A 26,744-nucleotide genomic window follows, 5' to 3' on the forward strand; every position below is an offset into this window, starting at 1 on the left:
ACTTCAACTCTGGTGCGAATGTCAAGTTTTTACGATAGGAGCTGCATTTTATATAGGGAGAAATTTGGGCCTATTTCTGTAAAATACAAAGCGAAAGTCAGGACGCACTTTTTAGTTGCTCTATTCAGATTTGGGATACGAGGAAGGAAAAAGATGCATTTGTCGTGCTTTTTGAATAAAAAATTTTCGTTGTTATTGCGTTGAATACTTGCTAGTTGAAATTTTTCACTAAGTAAAACCAATGGGGGTTTTTTACAAGTTAGTTTTGCCCTATAGATAGTCACTCCTGGTCTCGTGCTTCCCCTTGGCAATTTAGCCTACTGAGCTACAATCACGTAGTGGAGGTATGCCGTTCTGATAAATGAGGTTCTTCATACACTTAGAGTACATTTCCTTCACTACCACTGTTAATCAGTAGTCGACATAACATTTGGTGTAGAAAGCGTTTTAGCTGAAAAGAAAAGGGTCATGAGTGACAGTTTGCACCCGCCACAAATGTGCAAATATCCTATGATGTGCGTAGTCATTTTTCGGATAGTAGTTTTAGTGCGCTTTAATTTAGCTTTATACCCTATCCGCCTTAAACTTTCTTTTACAAACAACCAAAAACACTGTCGTCTTAGGTTAATCGCATATGCTGGAGGAGTCGCCGCCAGTACCCATTGGCTACTTTTACTGGGGGTTATATGCACTACTCATTTCTTTACGACTTTCCTTCGTTATCCTCCAAAGTCCTGGCTACCTGCATCCTGATGAATTCTTTCAATCCATCGAAATAGCCACGTATGACATTTACCCAAACGCCTGCAGCCTTCGCACATGGGAATTTGAACCCGTGGGACATGGGCCGGTGCGATCGCGTTCTAGTATCTACCCTTTCGTTCATCTCCCCATCAAAGCAGTCGATTATTTGCTTCCATCTAAGGAAGTTTCTCAACTCTCCGGCGACGATATGGTCAAACGACTCCTTCTCCCACCACGCCTCATTACCACACTTTTTTCTTTCATTCCCGATGCTTTCATACTTTATCTCAGCAAAAAAATGGAGAAAAGGCGGCAAAACAAGGTTCCATTTGCGCTTCTCCTTTACTCCTCAATGGCCTATGGTGGTCTCTTGTGGAACACTCGCACACTGAGCAATGTCTGGGAGTCCGCCGCAGTATGCATATTCTGCTACCTTTCTTTTCAAACCACTCTCACCGCCTTCATCATTCAAGCGGCGATCTCGGCCTGGGCTGTCTTTCTGCGTCCCACATTCCCCATCTTCATACTTCCCTTTGCCGGACTGCAACTGGTCAGCATGCTTCGCTCCCCCCGCCGCCTCTTTAACGTCATCTTTTTTATCCCCCTTGGACTGTTTACCGCTTACGCTGCTGCAACCCTACTAGCCTTTCTTGACACGAAGTATTATTCAAAAGATAACTTAATAACTCATCCTGCCTTGATAGTGACACCAATTCGCTTCTTAAACTACAATTCTGCAGAGAAGACGCTTGGTGAACATGGTTTGCACCCATGGTACCACTACATTCTCATCCATTGGCCTCTTATGTTGACTCCCCCACTTGCATTAATCGCGTTGCTTCCTCCATCTCGAAGGGGCTTTAACGAATCTCTCAGATTTGCTGTGTGGTTTGCTACGATTCTCCCGACACTAGCTCTCTCGCTGATTGGTCACAAGGAGACCCGGTTCCTCTTCCCAAGCCTCCCATTTGCCGTCACTTTGGCTGCATTCCGTGTAAGGAGGCTCAAATTACTGCTGGTGTTTTGGGTCGCCTATCAAGCTATTATGGTGGCCTTCTGGGGGTTCGCGCACCAGGCTGGCCTGCTTAGCTTCGTGCGTTCCATTCCACCTATGGACGCGAATGAGGTATCATTGAATATCTTCTACAGGACCTACATGCCACCGCGGTTCGCTTTTGGTGAGCCCGCCTCACCCCACCTAACCGCGCCCTTGGAGTGTCGCAAACTCGCGCCTTTTGATGAAATGGGATGTACCAGGGTAATTGACTTCGCCGGTCGACCGGAGTCAGAGGTGATCGCGTTTTTGGACTGCTTGAAGATCTATACGCCGGTCAGTATGGTCGTGAGACTTGTAAGTCACCTCACATTGTGAATAAAAACGCCTGTAAACGGTTTACTAGTATCTAATCTCCCACGACTTTCGCTGTTGATAATTTAGACTTGTTGGCAAAACCAGATGTTGCTATGGTTAACTGATCCTTGATAATGTTTCACGCACACCGAGAAGGAACTAGTACTCTTTTACATGAAAAGACTTACGATTGCGGCAGTCGCGGCGTCATGTGTCACGAACTCCTTTTTACCCATCAGACTTTTAAGAAATTGCATTTTAGCTATAAATTTTATTTTGTAAAAAAGGTTAAAGTGCTATTTGTCAACTGGCTCAAGTACGACTTTGTTTGACACTTTAAAAACCCTGTTTTCGATACTTGGTAAAACTTCAAGGACCCAGGCAACCAGAAGCTCAAGTTGACTATAGCAGCGAGACCTCTTCCAAATAAATCTCTGGTAGAAACATATATGTACATTTATGCCATAATTTAGACATAAAATCTTCAATTCTAGATAGTCCCTGGGACAGTGTTACCCCCGCAAAAGTCACTCAGTGAATACGGCAAAATCCTTCGAGTAGGCAAATACTTCCCACATTTGTCCGTAGAAAATCTACCCTCCCTTAACATTTCCAGCTGTCCGACTAACGTGAATTTGTTGGACTGCCTTTTTATGTATTGGGAACAACTTAAAGCACAGCTGTCCCTCTATTCCTACGAAATCGCATTATCTTGAAGCTAAAAGAGAAGTTACTTCTATGATTTGTACACTTTTTTCTTACAAATACTTTGCTCGTGATTGGTAATCTTTCTATCATTCCAATGCTTAATGCGGTTTTCGAGAAGAGATGAGCTTAATTCAGTCTTGGAAAAGTGTTTTGACCAAATGTGAAGAAGATATGCTTAAAACGCAGCTATTAGGTATAACTTGGATTGACAAAAATATTACGTAAAAAGAGAAAATGGTTTACTGTGGGAGTTCGATCACCGGCTTATTATCGGTCGGCGGCTCGTCCTTGTCCTTTTTACTGACTGCGGTCTGGTCTTCCTCCTCCTTCTTCCCGTCGTTGCTTTCGTTAGAAGCGAATGGCGAAATTTTATTCTCAGGATGGGAGAGAATGATCCAGGGAAAACGCTCTGACTTTGTTGTATGCTTCGATCTGTAATGTAGTAAAAAGTACTAGTCTACATTATTCTTGCCTAGCTATTAAACAGTTAGGTACTTCTTTGCTCACCGTAGGACGATCTTTGGAATGAAAACACCACCTTCGTTCTCTACAATAGGTATTTCAACACCGAGATTTTGGCACACACGAGTGAGTACACGATCAATTTCGGCTCGTAGGCAGATGTCGGCCCGTGCATCAAACTTCGTGGGCTGAAGATTGACTATCACCACCCTGGTAGGACAGGATCCGGTCGAGGTGGAGGGTTTTGAATGGTGAGAAGGGGAGTCACTATCTGATAACTTTACTTGATCATCAGGATGCCTGCGTTTGCGTGAAGACGGGAGAGGGGCTGCACCTTGTTTTGAGGTGAAGGGAAGATCAGCTGCGGGGTGTATTTGAAGCGATGTTCCTATACAGAGCTGTAAGTTAGCTCTCCTGGAAGATGTAAGAAGGAAGGTTGACTGAAGGACATGTTTCTGATCTGATCCTGAGTACGATTATAAGGGTAATCTCAACGGCTAATTATTATGACAGTAATTGACTTACTTTTGAATATATAAAGGAGGTTAGATGAAGCTAGGTGTGTTAGCGTGTAAAAAATTTAAGATGGGTAAAGCACCGGTTAAGCATGCAGATAAGAAAACACACACACTCAAACCCATGAAGAGTAATTGAAGGCGCAATGCACCTTTCATCATAAATGTTAGGCCTGCTAATATCGGAAGTAACAAACGATGGTGCTGAAATTTTCAGTATGGAAGGGATATTAGCGCAAGAAGCTAAAATTCTAGAAGCGTGAGACATTTGGCTTCATATCCCGCACTAAGTCTGCTTTAGGCAGATCCGCCCATAACAAACAATTAGTTGAAGAGGTAAGACGACTTCCCCATTGTTATAAATCTTGTACAACAACGTAAAAATGGCGAAATGTTCACCCGTAATGAAGGCAAAATTCTACGTTCCGGAAAGGAGGATAGGGTTATGTAGCATACCTCAAAGGAGATATTAAAGTTAGTATTAGCAACACTAAAAGGATGAGGACAAAAAAGGCATCAGCTAAAAAATAGACAGAGAGCACACCTTGGTCTTTTCCGTCCACCACTAGCCGCTGTCGCAGCGGACTTGTCTCTCGCGGCATGGCGAGTCCATTTGAAGTGTTTGGAAAAGGATTGCGGAGGAGCTAGGTAAACTGAGCTGAGCATTTCATTTCCTTTGGGGAGTGAGGCACCTGAAGCGAGGTACCACTCTAAGAACTCGTCTATTTGAGAATTGGTAATGTGGGAATTCGTAGTTAGGAGGGTTTCAAAGGAGGCCAGAAAACTAAATGGAGTGAGCACGAAGAAGATTGTATGTTTGTGCATGCAAATCCAAATGGGTCAGGGAAATTGCTAATTCAAATAAATGCCAGCCCTTAATGACGTCTATTTCTATGAAGAGTCTGCTATCCTCGCATAAGTATGCGACTGCAGTAGCAGAGAACTATGCGGGAGAACAAATCCATTGCCAATTGCTTAGTTTGTTAGTTTCTTTAATGACTTGAACTCCCCCACCCACCTCGCAACTAGTATTATTCTTGCCTGATGATAATACCACCAACTGATTTGCTTCAACAAGCAACAGTGCCTTAACAACCCTAACTGTTAAGAGCCTAAGTCTAGAGGGGCTAGCATCCAAATGAGAATTAAGGCGACCATACAAACCTCGGATCAGCAGTCAAATGGGTGGGTGAGTTTTCGTGTTTGTTACGATGTACACAGTGCATTCGGGGAGCTCCCAAGGCTGTTGAACGGAAGGGAAGGAGAACTGAGGGGAAGATGTGAGGAGAGACGCCTAGGGAGAGGTGGAGTTGCGCGTTTCTACGGCGATGGGGGAGTAGGAGAAGGGAAAGAACATAAGTCACTGCAACGGTACAAAAACCCACACAAGGCAGTGCGTAAGTGAATGGTAAATGACTAAGATCCTACGATCTGAATCCGAAAAAGGAAAAGGACATCAGAGACGATATTGTACAGTTGCTTACTGCACACAATTTTGGATTTCACAGACCCGAGAGCCAGAGTTCAAAATGAAAAGGACACCAAAAAATCCCAGTAGTAGGCTTTTAGGGTAATGAAATATCAAACAATAAATGAACCGAAGACAGCAAAGACAACTTGTGCAGGGAAAAAGGGGACCAAAACAGATGTATATTTCGGACAAGATGTAGGCATACTGACCCGTTTTGTAATCCATGTGAAGCAGACTGGAACAAACCCACACAGTGTGTAAAATAAAACTAGAGTTATGCACTTAAGCGCAGACAAGAGCACCAAAATTAAGTTATGTAAAGGAAAGGTTATAAGTGCCTTCAGAAAATCTGGAACCAAATACAGACAAACGGCACTTCGATACGAGGAAGCAATAAGAACGGCCGGAGAGTAGGATGAAGCCAGAACTATTACATGCGCCTATCTAGAAACTCTAAAGTAAAAGTGGACGGCAATCAGTAAATTAATGCTAGAAAATTAGGATCTCATTTGCATTCTTCGATTACCCACAACACAAAATAAAGTAGAATGAAACCTGCCCATCGTTAAAGCACACGACCGTCGAAACAGAACAACGCCCAGGGACACCTACTTGCTCGTAAATTCGAGTCATTTATGCCGGAGTTTCAGGTGGGGTGCTTTAGACACCTTACCTAGTGGGAAACAACATTGATTGCCTTAGTGGTGACGCAAATTTAAGCGAGGATAGGAGTTAGTTTAACATTTAGTAAGCATTTATGTCTTTTTGTAATGAGAAATCATTTCAGAATAGGATATATTCAATACAGTTAAGACAATTTATCAATTGATTTAAGGTGATAGTTCAAAATGCCCGAAAACATTGTATCATAACATTTGGCACACATTGCCAATTAGTCCATTCATATATTTAAATTAAGATAATGTTTTGGGTTTCAGAAGGAATACATACTGCTCTTAAAGTAATTAAATACCATAATAATAAGTACTTGATAAACAGGTTGTGTGCCTCAATTTAAAAAAGTGGGAGAGAGGAGCTTAAAAATGCATTGCAGTGACAGTAGAGGGTGATGCCAAATAGGCCCAGAGAAAGATACCTGTTTCAAAGACATAAGGATGTTGAAACAAAGTACCGTACAAATACTCCAGCATTCATTCATGTTTTAACATGCACGCTACAAGCGTCACGGATATTTGGCGTGTACCCATCATCAGTTTATGATAACTTGTTCCGAATCGTGTACCACAAATAGGTTAGTAGTTTTAAACAGTAACGCTGCTCGGGAATGCTCCTCATCTGAGAACAAATACACGTCTTCGAGATCTTTTAAAGCAGCATAACACATCTTACGTGAGCCGCGTTAGTCCATTTGCGTCTGGGATTGATAGTAAACGTATTAAGGAAGCCTACTGGATAAGGTGCCACAGTGACTTCCTCATAGAAAGCAATTTTAGACATAAACGCTAGGACGACGATGCGATTTTGTCATCTGATCAGTTGATCTGACCTACTAACCTACTTATAAAGCGTAATTTGAACGGGCAGATAGATTCCGTACAAAAGGCAACTAGCATATTTTTACATTAAAAATCCTGCTCTAAATAAGAAAAGAAAAGAAATGGCTTGTAATGTTAATTCAATATTATGAAAAATACACTTGATTAGAAGGTGTATCAGTTTCGAGTGAATTAATAAAAAATCAGGTCATGCAACGAAATAAGAGCAGCGGATTGACTCACCGAGCCTCTTTAACAGCGATGGCGTAGTCGGGTTCTGGTAATTCATCCTCCCAGTCGAGAACAGAGTCCCTCAACTTCCCCCTAAACAAAGCAAAATTAAACCCAGGCAAGATGAGCCCACTCACCCACACGGCCGGACGCGCGTCTTCATTTTCGTGCATCTTGCCCCAGTCGGTTTAAGACCAAATGTTGGTACCATTTTCGTAGAGCGTATGTAAACAGCTCCACAAGAGCCACACTTCTCCATAAACACATCGCCATGGAGAATGGACAAACGGTTTCGTGGAAAACCCGAGCGAAGGTGCAAGCCGTCAATGTTCTGTGTAATCACAAAGTTTATGTATCCAGCTCTTTCCAGCGCCACAAGAGCCATGTGTCCAACAGAGGGTCGAGCCTCTGTGAACGGTTTGCTGAAAGCCGGTTTTTTACCCTGTTTTTCAAGGGTCCAGACACCTTAATGGGAAGAATGACCAGTGAGAAAAAATACCATTAGGTCCCCGAAAATCAGGGATTCCTGCGGCTGTGCTCAGGCCTGCTCCAGTGTGGACGACGGTGTATGAGGAGTGACGCAAAAGATCGGTCAGAACGGATACCTTTTGTTCGAAAATGTAGTCGGGATCGCGGACTTCGGGAATTCCACAAACACCCTTATTTTCGTACTCGGAGAGTGCCGACGCATAATCTAGTGACATTCCACTGGAATGTTTACCTTAAAACTAAGTTGAAAGGAAAAAACGTGCATCATTGGCGGTAAACTCTCGAATTGCAAAAATGGATGGCACTCTGGAACCGTGACAATAAAATGGGGAATCGGAATTTAAGAAGCAAAATACTACAAATGCTAACACAAAGAGTGGTGAATATAACAGTTTAAATGACGGTAGATAAATTACTACAGAACGCCCCACTACTATTCACGTGGAGGTAATATAAGCGTGATGACAAAGTGGAGTCAACACAAAAGTCAATTGCGTAAATTCCCCGAAATTTATGGAGTGTAGACACCACTATACCTAAATATGAGAAATGCCGCTAAAGATCAAAGATATTGTGGCAAAGAAAAGCTTAGGAACAAGCAAGAACAGGGCAAGATCGATCCGCGATAACGACCAATTAAATTGTAACAGAATGGTTAATCAGACCAAGTTTAACTGCATGATGCTGTCATAGAAGGTTTCTCAATTATATGGGCCCAGACGCTTGTTTTAAAAGTTTTATTTGCAAAATTGTAGAGAATAAAGCACTACAGGTAAATGCATTGCGATTAGAAGCAGCCTAAGTAAGGAAAGACAAATTCTGGTCAAGGAATTAAAGCCTAGGCCTCGGCAGTCGTTCGACCGATTATGCTTGAGGGCATCATGATAAATACTTTTTAAAGTCCGAAATCTTTTTCTCTAGACAATTCTTTAAACGACGTAGAAGGCTGTTAAAGATAAAATTTGTACTTATAACCAATCACAAACATAACCTGGTCTTAATACCCAATCCTTTACTAGTGTAAATACGACTCGTCTACTCATTCACATTTGGCGATCGCTTTCCTCAATTGCTGTGCCTCGTCTATTCGTTGGACTTTTATGGAGGATCCGTTATATGGGGAGCATTATGTGAAGACTTGGGGAAATGAATTCTTTACTTCCACTGTATTATTCAGCTATGGGCGGCTTTTATACATCGTCATCCTTTTTCTTTTTATCATCTGCCACTATGTACGTTTATGTAACAAATTCACGTGCAAAATGTGCCTATTTAAATACCTATTTTCTTGATTGTTTTCTGTCAGATCGTTGGGTAAATTGGCCAGCAGTAACTCTTTAGTGGGTGTTTTGTACTCCCATGTACTATTTGACTCGTTTCCTAGTTTTGACTCCTTTTGTGAGCACTGGATTTCAAGGGAGTATCGTTCATTTCCAAGCACTTTTTCCACCTTAAATATTTATCCCAACCATTCGTAACCCAGAACTCCGGGAATGTCGGTGACGAGCATCGCAATGGACTTGATTAAGAGCGTTAAACGCAGCACGTCACATCGTCTTGCACCTTACGACGATGACAAGGTTCGGCGTTGTATTGAAGAGATGCGACAACTGTATGAGAAGAATCGTCAGGATGTGCTAAGCCTTCGACTACCCTCCCAGAGCTCCAGCTCCGCGGATGATAGCGCCACCGTGAGGGATAGGGACAACATCGTGCAGACCGTCGTCATCCGACACGCTACGATGGAACGCGTAAAAAGATGCCTCCTGGCCTACCATCATGCTCGTCTCATGCAGATTAAGGAGATTCGTTGGCAGTACGGTGCCGGAATACCAAAAGGTAAACATATGTATTCCACCTAGTATCCGCATGTATTATTTTCAGCTAATTATAGCTACACAGACCCAATTTTGCGGTCGGCATAGGTACTACCAGGCGATCAAGTTGAACTCTCTAAGTATCTCTGTAAATCTAAGTCCATGTTTTCTGGTGGTATTTTCTGGTCATATCGTTCAAGGAGGTCCCTTGTTTGTGTAATACTTGTTCTGGTTGACCTTATTCTGCTTGTTTTTTGGTTCATTATAATCGAGTAGGTTTCTTTTTTGTGGTCATAGATGTCACATTAGATGGTCTGGTTTGTGCATCTAAACTTTTATTTACAAATATGGAACAGTGTTTTCTGTTTTACCACTATGCTTGTGCCATAAAAATCAGTTAAATTGGCCTCATGATACTGGTATGCTCAAAGCTACCTTGTGTAAACTAAAATATGCGTTTCGGCTCAATTTCGGTCCAATTTTGGTAACTACAACTACATAGTCCTTTACTTTTGTTGTCGGCATGGGTGACACAACGATCCAATCAGATATGCCTCTCGTACATTGATGACTTCTTCCACGAAAACAGTTAACACAATCATCCACGAATATTTTGGGGTTGTTACCGGATGTTGGGTACTATAACAGTCTTCAGCATTGACGACGATACCTCGGGATGGTTTTTTTGCTGATAAGTCCTTCACTGCTTAAGCTTTCTAGGTGTAATTTATTTACTGGGTTGTGTGTATAAACGTGGTAGAGATAGTACCAAAAATAAAAGCAGTTTGTATTCACTGAAGTTTTTTTAAATCCTTTTATAGACTTCGAAATTCCAGTTTGACTTGAACTCTCTTCGTATTAGCTAGCTCGGGATTTATAATGGTTCCGCACTAATAACATTTCTTCGAATTTTCCAGAAATTCGGCAAAACATGTCAAATCATGAGCTGAAGTGGTTCAGCAACTACTGCACCGCCCTGGCATCCTTCATGCGGGCGGACGCTGACGAAATGGGTGGTAGTGGGGGATTGGACCTCACTCAGTCTCTCAAACCGCCCAAATCTCTCTTGCTGGAGGTGCGCTGCCTCAAAGACTACGGCGAGTTCGAGACGGAGTGTGGGATTGTCATCAATCTCACCAAGGGCAGTCAGCATTTAATGTTCCGCAGTGACTGCGAGAATCTCATTCTGCAGGGGGTTTTGCAGCACATCATCGATTGACTGGCTCCGGTTTTGTACAATTTATTTTTTTTAAATACATTTTTTGTGATATTTTTGGTAATTAGGCATTATCAGGCGTTTGGCTAATGTTTAATGATTGGCACGGTACATGGGGTGAGTGGTCTCCATATTTCAATCGTACGATTGACATCCATTTGTCACTTTGAATTGCTTCTCACCTTAAAAACACAACTACAGCTGGAGGTAACTGGTCGGAAAGTGATGGGAATTACTAATATGGAGTGTCAAACTGCAAGACAGTTTTTATGAGACACCTTGGATGTACACAGAAATGCCTCTGCTTTCCTGTCAGCGTTCAACGTCCGTGGAATGCCTGGCACTCGTACTAGTACCTGAAGAGGCGCTTGTCGTGTGCAAAGATTTCTTACTTGAAAAGTTCGCTTGTTTGTCGCGGTTTACTTAAGGTAGATCTATTAATGGTTGACGGATTTACCAAAAAAATGATGTTTGAGCAAGGACGCTATTGGTATGATGCCTCAATGACGGTTTTAGAGTTATATTCTGCCAAAAAGGTGGTTGCACTTGCGTCATGTTCTCCCTTTATCAGTGACTTGCAATGCTTTAAGTAGTTTATCAAATTATGATCACATGGGTTCCCTTTTCCAAATTTTTAAAAGACTAGTACTACGTACGTTGGCAATGAGGCCACTCTGGTGCTCTGCTATTGCATCTTCGCCGAGTGAGCTGGTCTCCGGACCATACCAGTACCCACAAGATCTAATAACGTCGAATGTATATACTGTGCCCGAGTATTATATCTTTTTTCGTCTTAAAGGAAGTCTCAGAGCGCTACGCTGGTGGCAAAAGAAGGTGCAGTCGATCCGAAAGGACATCTATCTTGATTTCTATTAGGTGATGAACCCTAGCAGAGCGGAAGAAGCGCATGAGCCACGGACAGGAAAATTGGTAATAAACTCCAAAGGAAGGGCCAAAAATGACTTTTGCGCGCCGCCATTGTACCCTTGTCGAGTAAGCTGACTTCTAGGTCATGCCAATAGGTTCAAACCCTAATGTATGTCGACGATGCATAATCTACCTCTGCGTGCTGTCCACTTTCGTCTTCAGGGAAGTCTAATAGACTTTGACAACACACAAAGGACGCGACGCATTAAGCTCACCTGAAATTTCGAAGCCAAGTTTATATATATATCAATGATTTCGTTAAATGAATTAATGGAAAGGTGCAGCAGTAATAATTTTCGGTTTTTTTGCACCTGAATATTTGTGGCGCCGTCAACCAATCATAGGTATACAAATACACTTCCAGTGATGCTTTTCATCACATCCCTTATAGTTATTTCCAGGCGTACATTTCATATCGCTTTCTTCAAACCCTTGAACCTCCCTTAAATTATCAAAGCGGGTAACCTTAACTAACTCTGTAGCCCAATGAAATCATAGCCTTGGATAACAACGGCAGGTGTTATCGCTCGTCTTCTTACAAATTAAAAATGTGTAAATACTTTACTCCTTACGCACACCTTCTTTACAGACAATGCCATTAAGTCACATTGTTATAAAGTTGCGTTTATTCGACACGGTGAAAGTGAATTTAATCAAGAAAACAAGTTTGTCGGTTGGTTGGACTCGGATCTTTCATCCAGAGGAGAATGTGAAGCTCGACAAGCAGGTCAAATGATAAAACAAAGGTCATTAAGCTTTGATATTGCTTACACGAGTGTTCTTAAAAGGGCGATAAAGACCTGCCACGTTGTCCTAGAAGAACTTGACCTGTTGTGGATTCCTGTTTTAAAGTAAGTACAGAAATAAAAACTTAGCAAAATTAAAAGGGTGCAAACTTCGTTAAAGTTACTTGATACAGGTAAAACTCAACCACTGGGTTAAGTGTGATTCACTTTCTCAATGAGTTAGTTTGCGAAGATGTTTGCGATTGCCCTCATGAACCTCTCACCTTTATCTTAGTTAACATATTAAATACATTGAAAACTTACGCTTATTTTGCCTAGTTTGCTTATACTTTACACGCATTCATATTTCGTGGAGATGTGAAGTCACTTCGCTCTAATAAGCCTATGTACTTATCCGTGTTTACAAGTTTCTAAGCCTATGTGTTCACAGCTATTTTTGGCATAAGCGTCCCGCATTCTTTTTGTAGGTCTTGGCGTTTGAACGACCGTATGCATGGCGCTTTGCAAGGACTGACACAAAATGAGACCACAACTAGATATGGGGAATGTCAGCTACAATTGTGGACAAAGTCATATGATATTCCACCTCCCGCTCTCCTATCAACAGATCCACTATTGCCTGAATTTGATCCTCGTTATGCTGTAAGCAATACTACCGCATACGACAAATGACTGCCAAAAGAGTACTACTCGAAATAGGGTTTTGGTGGTTTTAATCAAAAGTCAACGAGTGATCATATTTATTGGGTCGTACTCTTCACTGGAAATATCAGTGTCTGTATTTAAGGCAGCTTGGAGGTGAAATTCATTGTGATGATATTTATGGGAAAAAGATGTCTTAATGTAATTTTTAGTCATTCTGAACCGGAACTATTGTTGTTCCCATGATTTTTCTTACCAAATATTTTTGTAGCTTCTAGATCATAATATCCTACCTAAAACAGAGTGTCTTAAAGACACCGTCAAACGAGTTCTTCCCTTTTGGCATGATGAAATTGTTCCTGCAATGAAAGTGAGTCACTTTGTTTTATTTCCGATTTACCTACTCTATGAGTGGTTAAAACTACTAAAAATGCATTTATTATAAGTCATCACAAATTTAAAGCACCAATGAGTGTTTTAAAAACCGGCTGGCTTTCGACTGACTAGCAGCATAAATGTTAGATTTTAACAATTTTGCGTTGAGCATCACAGTCAAAAATTCCTCATATTTTAGAAGGGGAAACGAGTTCTTATTGTAGCCCATGCGAACAGTATTCGGGCCTTACTCAAACATATAGATAACATTCCAGATGGAAAAGTCATGGACATAGAAATCCCTTCTGGTTGGTCCAAAAGAGTCTTACTAATTACCACTACTTCTTCTTTGCTATGAAATTATTCCAATTTGTTTGTGATTAACCGTTTTAAAGGCTTTGCCAAACTTGATTATTTGGGCGTGTAGATCACGATATTTTGGAAAATTGCCTTCCACTACTGCATTACACATCTTCAAACTGTTTTCCTACACGTTTTATAAGGCATAGTCAATCAGGTCTTGGAATTTCCTACCTTTAAGGACATGGTATGATTATTTAGATAAATTAGTAGTAGAGAATTTCCGGTAGGAGGTGAATTAATTTCAGCTTTCTCACAATGCGAATTTCCAGAGCTAGGAGAGTAAATGCTTCTTTATAAAATTTAATTATTAACCAGTTAAACAGTTGTCGTGCAAACTAACTTGTCAGGGAAACATTCATTTTCTTCTTTTCGACATCCAAATGCATCCTTGTCTTTCAGGCATTGACCAATTTACTTTTTTGCTGTTATGTGAATAAGAGAAAAGTAGTTCCGATATGCATGGAACAGACCATTAATTGCTGAAATTAATAAATGGAACGTATTAAAGGGTGCATTCGGAACATTTATTATTGTAGCATAGATTCTACAGCTAATTTATTTCACTGCATCTAATAGTGTGTCCTATTGACCTGAATCTCAGTTTAAAGGCATCAACGCTTTACCCCTTGACATATTAGCGCTGTATTTGCTACTGTGTATTTTCTTTTGTAGGTATCCCACTGATCTATGAACTGAATGCAGATTTGATGCCAGTTCGGCATTATTATTTAGCAGATGACTCAAAGGTGGCAGCAGCCATCAGCAGAGAAGGTGACCAAATGAGGGTTATGTGAGCCCCCGACGAACTACTGCACTCTTTACAAAAATGTACTCCAACTGAAAATGCGATCTAGCCCAAGGCTCTTCGGGTTTAATCCTTTCGGCTTTTCATTAGGTTCTGTAGAAGACCACTGTCTAGTTCAAAATGGACATGCAAGTGGTGAGATTGAGGTGGTGGCTCGGTGAGACAACAAAACTAGTTTGGGCATTTGTCCTCGTAAGCATAGTAAGTGTATAAATCATAGAAATAAATTACAAAAGCTTCATTTTAAGGACGGGGTATGAAATGCTGAAGGGAGTGCGGGAATGTGAGACCATGCACTACGAAAGGCTTCGGTAGAGGTCGGTATCACCTATGTTGGTGTTGCTCCAGCACTTCCGTCAAATCATGACCGATGGCAAGCATTTAAGGAATAGAGAAGACCTCTTAGTTACCAAAGGAAAGGTAAGTGGGAATCACCTGTCACAATTAGATCAAGTAAACACCAATAGCTAATAACACAAAATTAAGGTGAACTAGTCTTTAGAAGAAAGAATTTTGAGGGGGCTGCTTGGGAATTGTTAGCCTATCGTGGTAATGTACGATCCAGATCAAGGGCGTTTCTGGGCATGTATACATTATTTCATAATATTTTAAAGTACTTTGCTATTTAGACAGACAAAATGGATTTGATTGTAGAAAAACATTCGAAAAAGAACCTAAGCAGCTGCTAGAAAAGTTACAAGCAAAAGTACTTGTTTACATGTGCATATCTGAAAGTTGGCACGGCTACTCACAATTAAAAACCATGGTACATAGAATTAATCAAGAAGTTTGTATTCAAAATAGTGAGTTCAAATAAAGATAAATTGTGCTCTGGATTCCAAACAATAGCATAAAACTTACCAGCTAAGAAAATATGCATATATGTTAAGTCTATGCAATATTTATTAGATGCCTATTTCTCCCAATAATTTGAGTAGAATAAACTAACGCGTTTAAATTTGACTCATCAAAGCAAAATTGGGTGAATACTGCAATATCAGACTTCGACGGCCTAACCCTCGATATCTCGCAGGTCCGCAATTTTAAATATCGCATTTACCCTAGACGACCCGACTAGTTGTTAAAATCACCGACTTGTATTGCAATGGAGAAGTCGTCTGAGCAACCATTTTATCAGCTTGTTCTTATACGTAATGGAGAGAGCGATTTCTCAAAAAATAACCTTTTCTGTGGATGGACAGATTCCGATATTTCATACAAGGGTGAATGCCAATCCAAGGATGCTGGCAAACTTTTAGTGAAAAGGGGTGTTGAATTTGATATTGCATTTACGAGCTTTCTGAGACGAGCTGTTAAAACTTGCCACCTAATATTAGAACAAATGGGACTCCTTTGGATTCCAATTCACAAGCAAGCAAGATTTGGTGTTTTTATATAATAAGTTACAATGCCATAGATCATGTCTAAGAACATTAAGCCTGATAGAAGTTTTCATTCTTTAGTGGTTATTGAAGAGTTTTATTCTTATTATGCAGTTTTAGGTAGTTGTAGACATTGTAAATACAATAAAAATACTGTATTATATGATAGACCAGTTCTCAAAATTTAAAAACAAATACATGCCTACGTTTTTTATTATACCGTTAAGGGATAAAAGTTGTGCAAGTATTTATCATGGCAACTGGACTACTCAAGAAATTAAGTTACAGCAGTACGAATTTTCTCATGATTTGACAAGAGTCATTAACTTGAATACCTACGATTGATAGCCACAGGAAAACGTCATTTTTATGTACTTTTTAGGTTTATTTGTTTTAGCGTTGTCTTACTAGTGTTAACAAAGGCATTCTTAGTTATTTTGCAGCTCAGCCATTAGTAGATTTGCTGACGTACAGATGCCATAGGACTTTATGAGTAGAAGGGTATCCTAGTCAAAGGTACATAGATTATTGTACGTTTTGGACGATTTGAAATTACATCACTCCGCACTTCAGTAGAACATTTGTGAGCTATAACGCGGTTGCGCTTATTTTTCAAAGCATTCATTCTATTCTCAAAACATGGCAGGATATAAGGGGTAGTAATCCAGTTATGTGAACCTCAATTCCCCTTTTCGTTCCTTTTCGTGCATTATGGAAAAGTACTATTATCCTAGATCATGGAGATTGAATGCGCGTATGTATGGTATGCTCCAGGGCTGTAATAAGTCTAAATTGGCTTTGCAACATGGAGACGACCAAGTTCGCATTTGGCGAAGAGAGTACAATGGTACGCCACCAGCCCTCAGTCGAGATGCGAAACAGCATCCTATTTTCGAATCAAAATACGCTGTACGTATGTTTATCCACCCATCCGAATCATCCTTGTTGGATGTTTAATTAAGTTAGTGAGTTGATTTACTGACAGCTTTAGACAAAGCACCAATGGTCTAGTTAATAAAACCTGGTGTTCTTTTGCAATGATAAAATTATTTGTACTATTTTGCGTTACGTAATACCTAAACTTATTATGAAGAAGACCGTTGATTTGTCTCGTAAATATACGGGAGTTTGAGCTATAAAATTACGGGATTTTAAGCATTTGAAGGGCAGGATCTCGCTTTTTTTTTCTGCTAATAGGTTTTCCCTTATAGCTTCTTGATGAAACGACTATTCCGGATACTGAATGCCTTCGCGATGCATATGAGCGCCTATTACCATTTTGGAATGATGAAATTGTACCAGCGATTAAGGTTTGCATATGCTATTAAAAACACAAAGCACGATGAGTGTTTTAGCAGTTTACTACCCTTCCGATACATAGGTCTAGTGTAGAATTGACCGCCATATTGTTTCGAGGTGTTAGAGACAAATAGCAGGCGACCAAAAATTGTTCGTGTGCTTCTTGCAACTTGACATAAAATTTCAAAATGCACATATTCGTCTGAATATATTTGTCATAAAACATAAACAAGAAGTAGTAGTCCGCTGATACTGTGCCCTTCACTGGGCTACCTGCTAGTTTTCTCGAATTTCAAATTAGCCTATTATCAGATGTTAGTAAACGAATCTGATGGGTGCGATTCGAGGTAGTCAGTTTCACAAACCGAGTCTAATCCTATAGTGAAGCTGCAGAAATTGTTAGCATAATGTGTAAACGAGTTGGAGATGCGGTATATGGTAATTAAACTCCTCGTCCAGAACCAAGTAGTTTAAATGGATGCCTTGACTCTGGTAATGAATCACTCTTGTCTAGTAGGTACATCGCGGTTAGAAATGATGTCCCGTAGAGTCTACTGTGATTGATTGTGGTAAAAAATTACCTTTCACCTACATCAATTTGGAGAGAAAGCGGTGGAAGGTACTCAGCAAATGGGTCGCATCCACGTACCATGCATTAACAGATGACAGACAACAGGTTTCGATGACCACCAATGCGTTCTTCATTTCTTCACTTCACTTCACTTTATAAAAAACACCGTTTTAAGATTGTTCACTGATTGACCAGTGATGAGAAACGATCTTTGCATTCCAACTTGGAGCAAACGAACACCTCATCTGTTGTCACCGAACGATTCACTCTCTGTGCCCACTGCACACAACGAAGGAACTGCTTCGTACCCCATGTGTGTGATGAACTGTCGACGCGATTGTTCACTGTGAATTTCCATTTTCTGACGATCAAACGGCAATTACGGCTGAAATATAGTTGGTTTAATGCAACCGCAACGCGTGTAATCAAGATTCTTCCTCCTTAAAAACAACCGCAAATGGAGATCTGGTGGAGAGAAGATGTCATTCTCAGTGTTGCAGGAGAATGCAAGACCCCGAACCCCAACATAATATACATCCAAATTCTTAACGTGAGAAATGCACTTTAGAATGGACGGAGACCGCTGCCCACATCCTCACCCTTCACATCGACCTGATGTTTCTCCATGTAGCTGTGATCTTTTTCTAGACGTAGACAGTCCCACGATAGGCAGCTGCGAAGTAAAAGTGGAACGGTAACGTATGAGACTAAGGCCAAATTTTCTCTGCTTGTAGAGGCAAAACACTTTTAGTGAAACTCACAAGCAATTTTCTCGTTGGGTAAGGCTGAGAGGTGTTAGGCAAGCTTTCTGCACTCATTCAATTTTGTTGTAAAAAACGCACGAACTTATTAGGCTGCCTTATCCTAGAACCACCACCTCATATGCACTACCTGAATACTTAATTAACGATGTATATCAGTAGCTCCTCAAAACTATGCATTACCTCTCAAACAGGAGTTTGTGTTCCATAAATCCTATGCAAGGAGTAAGTCCTCATGGCTGTTCGGAGTTAACCTCACTACTTTTCCCCTTACGCCATCAAGGAGGGCAATCGAGTTCTGGTTGTTGCACACGGAAGCACGCTTCGAGCCCTAATGAAGTTTCTCGACCACGTTCCCGACGAGGACATCGTTGACATTAATATCCCGCCGTGTAAGTCCGTTTTTCGTTATCTGTTCAAAGTATGTACAAGTCCAAGCGTGAAAGGTGAGTGCATCAAGGTGCAGCCCTTGACCTTGTATTTAGAACAACTGAGCATCTCACTGACAAATTCTTTTTACATTTAGCAACAGTAGACACTGGTTTGAGTCGAGGTACACCTAGAAAAGTGTCGATGATATTCACCCCTCCCCCTCCTCTAAATAGCATAGACCATATCATTTACTGGTCTACCAATTGATATGCTACTCTAGGTATCCCTTTGGTTTATGACTTCGACGAGCATATGACACCCATCCGACACTACTGCTTGAGGGACGATGAAGCTGTAGCAAGTGCCATTCAGACGGCCATTAACGAGACGAAGTTGGATCCGCACCCGTGTATTTAGCCCAACTCTCCGACTGCATAAACGCCACATGCATATTGTAACCCTGCAACCGGCTTTTGTAAAACGGCGATGGAGTGTGCTGCACCATAGTGCACACCTCTGATCCTCAATACACAAATAAGATTTTCAATGAAAAATGAACTGATGCCTTAAAGATTTGAAGATAAAGTAGGACGAAAACCGATCGCTGCCATGGGTGTTCAAATCTAACCGATACTTTTGGGGACACAGGCAAGTGCAGCTGCATTTGTATTCCCACATCATCTCCAACTGCATTAGCATGGACAAATTTGTCATTAGGTTGAAACATCCTAGAACGGCTTGCTTTCATCAGTGCGCTAACTTTTCGGTAATGTAAGTGTTTGGAACCGATTGCATTTACTGTGAAGTCCCAGTCTTATTTCCTGTGCGCGTTGGAAGTCCGCGGAGATGACTACCAACCCTGTGGGTTTGCAACCGACACAATCAAAATTGTCACCAGCGGACGTGCGATCATGGCTGAAGTGTTGACACCATTTAAATATCTAACTACTGAACGCCTGAGTCTCCCACCACTTGCTGTAGTCGAGCTGGCATCCACCTGCCCAATTCTTGCACCTTCGTCGACAAGAAGCCTCGCTTGTCATCATACGCCGCATACTCCATGTACACGCTGCTACTGCTGCTTCATGTTGATGAACGGTGCCTGAACCGGACTGGGCTACACACATTATGCGCACCAACCGGCAAAAGTATTAAGATGACATTGATATTGTGCACAGACCGGCATCACTACAGCAGCATTGTGTTTGGAACCTGCAAGGTAAAGTCCCCGTACCTGACTTTTCCTTATTGAGACATGCGCACCTGCACGGAGAGGGAGACCAGGTCTTAACAGCATCTGCTGCATTGACTCCAATTACGACTTGATATTTTTAATTAACCTTAGTGAAACAGGAGTGATAAACCACGAGGATAGGTTTTACAACCCTAAAGGTAGGAACGAACAAGACACCTCTTTTAGAAGACAGGACATTTAACTCCAGCTGGTCAGCACCTCCAACACCAAGAGAAAAATAAGAGGAATGGAATGATACAATGGCTTTTAATATTATGGAGATACGTAAGCATAGATATATTACAAATGCCAGTAGATTTGGGACCGTACTATTGAAGATACAATCGGGCCTTAGCAGAAAAATGACATTTTACAGGATACAACTAAGGCGCATCAAATGCTGTACACAATCACCACGCTCACATGCTCATGAATAGTTCAAATGAAAAAGAAACGCCTTAGAGAGGGGAGGAGAGGGATACCAATGCCTATTCAGAGGGGAAATTAAGTGCTGGGCGGATTCCCTTAAAATAAGGCAATCATCAATCAAGTGATTAAAAAAATGGGGTAACGGAGAAGACACTATTTTAGTGCCACCAACCCCAAACCCCTCGAGTCAGAGGTCTAACGAGAGCTGCTTCATGGACCGTGATGCATCGGCATGATGTAAGAGAGAAAGGCTAGACATTGCTTTCGTTCGCATCAACCTCCTCGAGCCAGGGATCCAAAGGGAGTTGCTTCTTAGACCGTGATGCATCGCCACGATGCGAGCACCGTTTGTGCTGGGAGATAAGGTTCAATTCAGTTGCTGGCAGACCCTGGGAGATGAAGAGGTCTGCGTAGTCCATGCCTGTCTCCAAGAAGAGATCCTATTTGCGATAAAACCTGAATTACGCAGTAATTCCACGTCGGCCTTCATCTTCTAGGCAGAACTATGCACACAAAGTAGTGGACACGCCAGAGACCGCCTACCTTCAAACAATAATCCTATTCAAGGTCGTTTTAAAGAAGCAAGCTAAAAAGTTAGATCAAGAACATGGCCTCAATCTAGCTTGAATGCAAAAAAAGGGTTCGTCAGTCCCTCTTCAACCAATTAGCTAAAAAGCACTGGAGCTATCTCACCTTTTCGTTGGCCAGATGGAGAAGACAGTTGAGTCCAATCGCGACACTCAGTTCACCAGCGGTCTGCTTCGAAACTTTGGCAGGCAGGGCAGTGAGGAGATCGCTGAAGGAAGATGACGATGACGGTGATGGCGGTGCAGACACTGCGTCAGCTTCTGTTGACGTTCGCGTCTTCTTGGCGGGAGGACTAAGTACTTCGGCAGCAGTAGTAAGGGAAGGAGTGGCCCCGAGATCGCTCTCAATCATGCTCCAGAGCACACTCTTTAAATGCCGCACGTTGATGAGTTTGGCAGAGCGCGCGTAGCCGATCTCAAGGCGAGCGATTTGACGCGGCGGCGCCACCAACTTTACACCATCCTCTCCCTCCAGTGGCATCATCGTGGGTGTGTTTTCGTTGAAACCTGTGGGACCCTGTAGGAGGTAAAAAAGTGGAGAGTGACACGAACGAACGGAAGGGGCCCCCTGGGAAGAGATAAACGAAACCCGATTAACCTGAGTGAAAATGCCGTCATAAGGAGCGACGTCATAGTCATCGTCATCGTTGGCTACCATGTCACCAACATCGGCGTCATCGTGCACTTCATCTTCGGCTGCGGCTGCAGCTGCCTGACTATCCAACCACGGTGGCTAAAGAAGTAAGTTTTGGTTAGAAAAATAAATCAAAACGATGGGTGATACGAGCCGAGCATTCAATAAACAAGAGAACAGACAACACAGGCATAAGCTGATCAGTTAGGAGTGGAAAATTGTTCCGGAAAACCTATAGCGATACTAAGCAAAGAAATAGCGACTAACGCTCCGGAATGAAAAAAACTGACATGTCCCTCCCTAGGAAGTACCTAAAATGGCGTGTCCAAAACAAGGCACTACAATCGAAAAATATTTCATTCAAACTATATGAATGGTACAATCACTGCTTGGACTGGCGTCAGCGGAATAAAAAACTTATTTGATTGCCGACCCGATGATAGCGACCTAGGCCTGAAGTTTAAAACTAAAAGACTGGGATTGCTTCTCTTAGTTGTATTAGCCCGGCATTGTGCAATCAAAAGGATGAGGCTATCGCCAATGACTACTTTTAGCACATCAAATAGGCGATATACTAACAGACTCTATGATCAAAAGTCAAACAATTCGATTTAAATGAACGGAAAAAAATCTTATCTATGGAACAGTTTTAGATAGACCGTACCAGCCAACTTAAGGCAGTCACTTGAAAAAGGAGATATAATCACCATTTATAACGAAGAGAACAGGTAGAAATGGCCTACTCTACAGAAATAAAACTAACGAGGCCAGTTTGAAAATGGCAACGACTCACCACAATACCGCCGTCAGCCATGGCATTAGCTGTTACATTTTCGTGCGTCTCGTTGGTCCTCTTGTCCACCAGATTGCGCATTACTTCGCGATTGAAGAGCTCGTAGATGTTCTGGCGCGCGTCGGCGATGGAGGGTGGCAGGAGATTGAAGCGCTCGCCCGCTAGACGCCGATTCTGTTCTCTCAGGACTGGAGACTTGCCACTCGCCTTGGTGTATATCTCCAGCTGTTTGGACCAATCGCCGCGCACTACGCATCCGCTCCTGTTGAAAAGAACAAACAGTTAGAGAGAATTTGACCCATCCTGAATAGACAATGATTTAACCGATTTCACGCAGCATTAATTTACGATACAGATTCTTATTTTCCCCATAAGTACTATAAGCTGTTAGAAAAAAATACTAATTATTCAAATGTTCTAGCTATTGGATGAGAATGAATGGAAACTTGATAAGAAATATGCTGAGTCAATTTAACGCCTGATTTACTTGCAATCGTCAATTCGTTTCACTCAAATCATTAAAATATAATGAAGAATTTACTAGCAATAGCTAGATTGTAAATGTAAACATTGGCTTGCTTTCGTAGACTTTGTAAAAACGGTTAAGGTTTTGAAGAAATTAGGCGATAAAAAGGGTTAAAATTTTAAGTAAGCAAGGCTAGCCACTTGAACAGCGTTGTTTTACAAAACTTGCATTAAAGTGCGATTCAAGTAATTTTTGTAAAACAAAAAACTGATTAGTCAGCAATTCAACCAAGTCTCTGCTTCGATGAAAATTGAGAGAAATTAAACAGCACTGTCATATCGCAGTACAATATCAAGTTACTTGAAAACCAGAAGGAAAGACGTACTTTGAACGGTTTTCACCGGTATCAAGGAGGACAGCTGCGTAATCCATGCTCGTCTTCTTAGTCTTCTTCACACACCTTGATCGAGCACTCTTGCCCACGGTCACATTCTCCTCGTTCTGCACCTGAGCTGCTACATCTCAAAGACGAATTAGATGAAAAACCATAAAGTAAGAAGTAGGTGACACAAATACCATAGTGAAAAGGTGAAGAAAGCACTTACTGCCAAACTCATCGAGCCGCCGTCGCTTGGCTTTCTTGCGCCAGTGTTCAGGGCCGGCCCACAATCCCAATATACCGTCATTTACCTGGCCAAAGTTCTCCAAATGCGTGGCTAGCATGGATTTGAGGCTAGAGACAAATAACTCTCCTTCCGCGGTCGGCTCTGCAGTATTCCTAGTAGAAGGGGGCAAGAGCAAATAGACTAGATTAGCTACGAGTCCTCCGCAGAGGGGCTCAAGGAGGGAAATGGCTCACTGATTTTCCACTGCGTCTATCACCTGGACACCACCCTTATTCCCAGATATGACGTTGCCCTCGTTCACCAGGGTTACCTCAAAGTCATCTGAAGATAATAAAATGGACCTGTTAATATAAACCTTTGGCACGCGAAGTTGAACCGGTCATCAGCCCCAAGGGAATAGCTACACATCGAGCATAACAATAGTTGTTACTGGAAATCACGAGATGAGAGCAAAATAAGTGACTATCACATAAATAAACTAGCACATGGAACATTCTTAAAAAAATTTCAGATATGAAGCGGTTTTTACTTATCAAAAGAGGTTATTGTGCAATATTCACACAAAGAGAACCAAAAGACCGTCCATTTTTGATCTTCTTAATTAGAGATTAATAAAGGTACCTCCATCAGTGTCAGGGATAGGGAAAGCAGTATTATCATCGTCGATGTCCATCTGTGGAGGAGAGGCCAGAGGAATGGGGGTTGTGGTGACTGAATCGTATGCCTCTTGTACAAACAGAGGACTGAGAGGAGCTATATGAGCCTGCACGAAGATAGAAATTGAAAATAGTTTGTGAATAATTTAAAAAGATGAAATACACAAATGTGATCTACGGGTAATCAGTAAATGGACAATCACAAGAGCCTGCGATACTATATTTGGAAGCTGGTCTATTAGTGTCACCAACGGAAGAGTGAAGTACAATATTCATAATAATTTACCACATATTTATGCAAGATGAACAAAAACTTACCCTAGTTTCATCATTGAGCTTGTTGAAGTGGAAATCATCAAATGCTAAACAAAGAGGTGCCTCTAGAGTGTGGGAATCAAAGATGGGGTACAAGTCGACGGGTTGGGTACAGCAGGTAAGGGAACCAGCCTCTTCTCGAAGATTGAAGAGTGGTGTACCGGAGTCCTGCAGCAGCTCACTAAACTTAGAGTACGTTCTCAGACGATTCAGTCGGAGCTCTACTATGCCACCGTCATCGTAGGCTGCTGCCTGTTGCTGAAACAACGGGTCCACCTTAAAAAGAGATGAAGACACTCACTGATTTAAGCTATAATTTCCGCGTATAGTTGAAATAGAGAGCAATCATCCAAAGACCATATCCTTAAAAGCGACTACATTGCGTGAATACAGAACACTCACATCAGCCTCAAAAGGCTTAATCCTGGAGCGGATTTTACTCAATGCGGTGACGATAACGGGTTTGATATTCGGAGCACGTTTCCGTTCCCTCCGCTTACGATCGTTGACCGCGACACCGCCACCGAGTTCGTCAACTGAGTCGTTCACGCCGTCGAGTGCTCGTGGGTCATTGCCATCGCCGTCGGTACCTGTCTTCGTCGTTTTAGAATCAGAACGTCCAAGGCCCGTGAGCACTTTGTAGGTCTCCTGATGCACAGCATCAACGCGACCTGCGTAGATCTTTGCGCTCGCGTCCAGAGACGAGCTAGCCATCTAGAAGACAAGAAATCATAGTAATAAAGTGAGAGAGTGAACAGAGAAGTAACTGATGTTTCCAAGTCGCATCATACCCGGAAGCTTGTGAAATCCTCCTTCTTAATCATTTCACCCATGAAGTCGATGAGATGGAGATCAAAGGCATTTTTGTAAGTTATTTTATTCTCGGCCGCCAAACGAATGCAATTTCCGTAGTGTTCGCCAACCTGAGCCCGGGGCAAAAATTGGGTGGCAGCAGCACGACGAGCTGCATCATGTGCCGGACTGTTGACAACCTCAGGATGCGGTTCCAACAGACGTGACCGACGGCGAGCAATACGCTCTACGTCGTCATTGTTTTCTGCATAGCGAAAAGTAAAACAAAAAAGTGTACTGCGATAAGAGTCAGAATGTGTTATAACCCCAAAACATTCACACCTAGCCTATGAACTGCACTGTCAGATTCCCTATGTTTTGCCGTCTTGTTTTTACAGTTGTTAACACGCATCCGCGTTCCAAAAATCTTCAAGAATATTGGGTTTTAAAACCAGAAAACCAAATTAGTAAAGATAAATCATGTAAAATAATAGGCTCCGCAAGGGAAATAACGCTATGCACCAAATATACATAACATTGTACCCTCACATTAGCAGAATGTCACAATTCAATTTATTCGACTGCAAAACTACATAAAAAAACACCAAATTAAGGACCCACTTGCAAAATGCTAAACAAAACAGGTGTCAAGCTTACGCTCATCGAAGTCCAGTGAGATGTCATCTAGATTGGTTACACGACGCGAGACTTTGTCATAGCCACCACGTTTACATCCGACACTATCAGTGAAGGTGACAGTGTTGCCCGCAAGAGGAGCATCGGCCCCTCTATCAGCAACAAGCATAATCAGTCAAAATAACCACAAAGGCACACCTGCGATTTTCAAATCAAAACAAGACCGTAACTACGAGCACAGTGAAACACGCATAAAATATTTGTAAGTTCATACCATATTATGCCGCATCATTTGTTAAAATGCATAAATTTAAAACAGAAAAATTTTTAAACTATTTATTTTATCGCGATTTGCTAATTTTGCAATATTTTACACTGCATCTTAATTATGGCCTCAATGCACGATTGTAGCATTTTAAGACAAAATCGATCTGCAAAAAGAGATTCAGATTGTAAAACGTAACTGTTTGTGATGGTTCAGTTAGAGCTTTTGCAAAATTTCATTACAGTTATGCACTTCTTTTCAAACCGTAATCAAAATAACAAATGGTATACTTTTGATACTTAGCCCGATTTTGATCTTTTTAAATGTACTACGCATTTCAAAGTGCTAGTAGTGAAGTTGCATGACGTAGTGGCTTTATTCCGACAGCAATGAAGATTAAGTCAAGTACTTTACATTCTGGCCTGTCATATCCACTCAAGCGCGGCATTCTCACGTAAGCACTAACTACGATAAATTAACTCCAATTCATGAAATTCATCAGCACCTCTTAATTTCCCTTTCCTAGGTTAGACTACCACTAATTTAGTGATGCATTCAAATGTAGGAT

General features: G+C 41.6%; 6 protein-coding genes across 6 annotated transcripts; 4 read left to right on the forward strand and 2 right to left on the reverse strand. All coding sequences in view use genetic code 11, as the record gives it.

Moving 5' to 3' along the window:
- Positions 1 to 634: 634 nt before the first annotated feature.
- EGR_00436 (GPI mannosyltransferase) lies at positions 635 to 2,811 on the forward strand (the record flags this gene model as incomplete). The annotated part of the gene is made up of 2 exons (XM_024489685.1): positions 635 to 2,095; positions 2,590 to 2,811. 2 exons carry the CDS (start codon positions 635 to 637, stop codon positions 2,809 to 2,811), a joined length of 1,683 nt encoding a protein of 560 aa, XP_024355682.1.
- A 231-nt stretch (positions 2,812 to 3,042) lies between these two features.
- On the reverse strand, positions 3,043 to 7,682 carry EGR_00437 (NAD-dependent deacetylase sirtuin-6; the record flags this gene model as incomplete). The annotated part of the gene is made up of 5 exons (XM_024489686.1): positions 3,043 to 3,235; positions 3,311 to 3,679; positions 6,991 to 7,071; positions 7,116 to 7,443; positions 7,478 to 7,682. The coding sequence occupies 5 exons, from the start codon at positions 7,680 to 7,682 to the stop codon at positions 3,043 to 3,045; spliced, it is 1,176 nt and encodes a 391-aa protein (XP_024355683.1).
- A 1,278-nt stretch (positions 7,683 to 8,960) lies between these two features.
- Positions 8,961 to 10,503, forward strand: EGR_00438 (DNA replication complex GINS protein PSF1; the record flags this gene model as incomplete). Its single annotated transcript, XM_024489687.1, has 2 exons — positions 8,961 to 9,306; positions 10,202 to 10,503. The coding sequence occupies 2 exons, from the start codon at positions 8,961 to 8,963 to the stop codon at positions 10,501 to 10,503; spliced, it is 648 nt and encodes a 215-aa protein (XP_024355684.1).
- Positions 10,504 to 10,964: 461 nt separating this feature from the next.
- On the forward strand, positions 10,965 to 14,347 carry EGR_00439 (putative phosphoglycerate mutase; the record flags this gene model as incomplete). Its single annotated transcript, XM_024489688.1, has 7 exons — positions 10,965 to 11,036; positions 11,910 to 11,979; positions 12,017 to 12,278; positions 12,641 to 12,815; positions 13,087 to 13,185; positions 13,390 to 13,498; positions 14,226 to 14,347. The coding sequence occupies 7 exons, from the start codon at positions 10,965 to 10,967 to the stop codon at positions 14,345 to 14,347; spliced, it is 909 nt and encodes a 302-aa protein (XP_024355685.1).
- A 1,116-nt stretch (positions 14,348 to 15,463) lies between these two features.
- On the forward strand, positions 15,464 to 19,160 carry EGR_00440 (putative phosphoglycerate mutase; the record flags this gene model as incomplete). Its single annotated transcript, XM_024489689.1, has 5 exons — positions 15,464 to 15,745; positions 16,515 to 16,649; positions 16,952 to 17,050; positions 18,655 to 18,763; positions 19,024 to 19,160. The coding sequence occupies 5 exons, from the start codon at positions 15,464 to 15,466 to the stop codon at positions 19,158 to 19,160; spliced, it is 762 nt and encodes a 253-aa protein (XP_024355686.1).
- A 1,497-nt stretch (positions 19,161 to 20,657) lies between these two features.
- Positions 20,658 to 26,080, reverse strand: EGR_00441 (Condensin complex subunit; the record flags this gene model as incomplete). Its single annotated transcript, XM_024489690.1, has 12 exons — positions 20,658 to 20,846; positions 21,100 to 21,510; positions 21,592 to 21,726; positions 22,421 to 22,682; positions 23,272 to 23,407; positions 23,492 to 23,664; positions 23,746 to 23,833; positions 24,134 to 24,275; positions 24,487 to 24,759; positions 24,886 to 25,197; positions 25,275 to 25,540; positions 25,933 to 26,080. 12 exons carry the CDS (start codon positions 26,078 to 26,080, stop codon positions 20,658 to 20,660), a joined length of 2,535 nt encoding a protein of 844 aa, XP_024355687.1.
- Between the last annotated feature and the right edge of the window lie 664 nt (positions 26,081 to 26,744).

Source organism: Echinococcus granulosus, assembly GCF_000524195.1.
Source record: "Echinococcus granulosus chromosome Unknown EG_S00002, whole genome shotgun sequence".
Classification (NCBI taxonomy): domain Eukaryota; kingdom Metazoa; phylum Platyhelminthes; class Cestoda; order Cyclophyllidea; family Taeniidae; genus Echinococcus; species Echinococcus granulosus.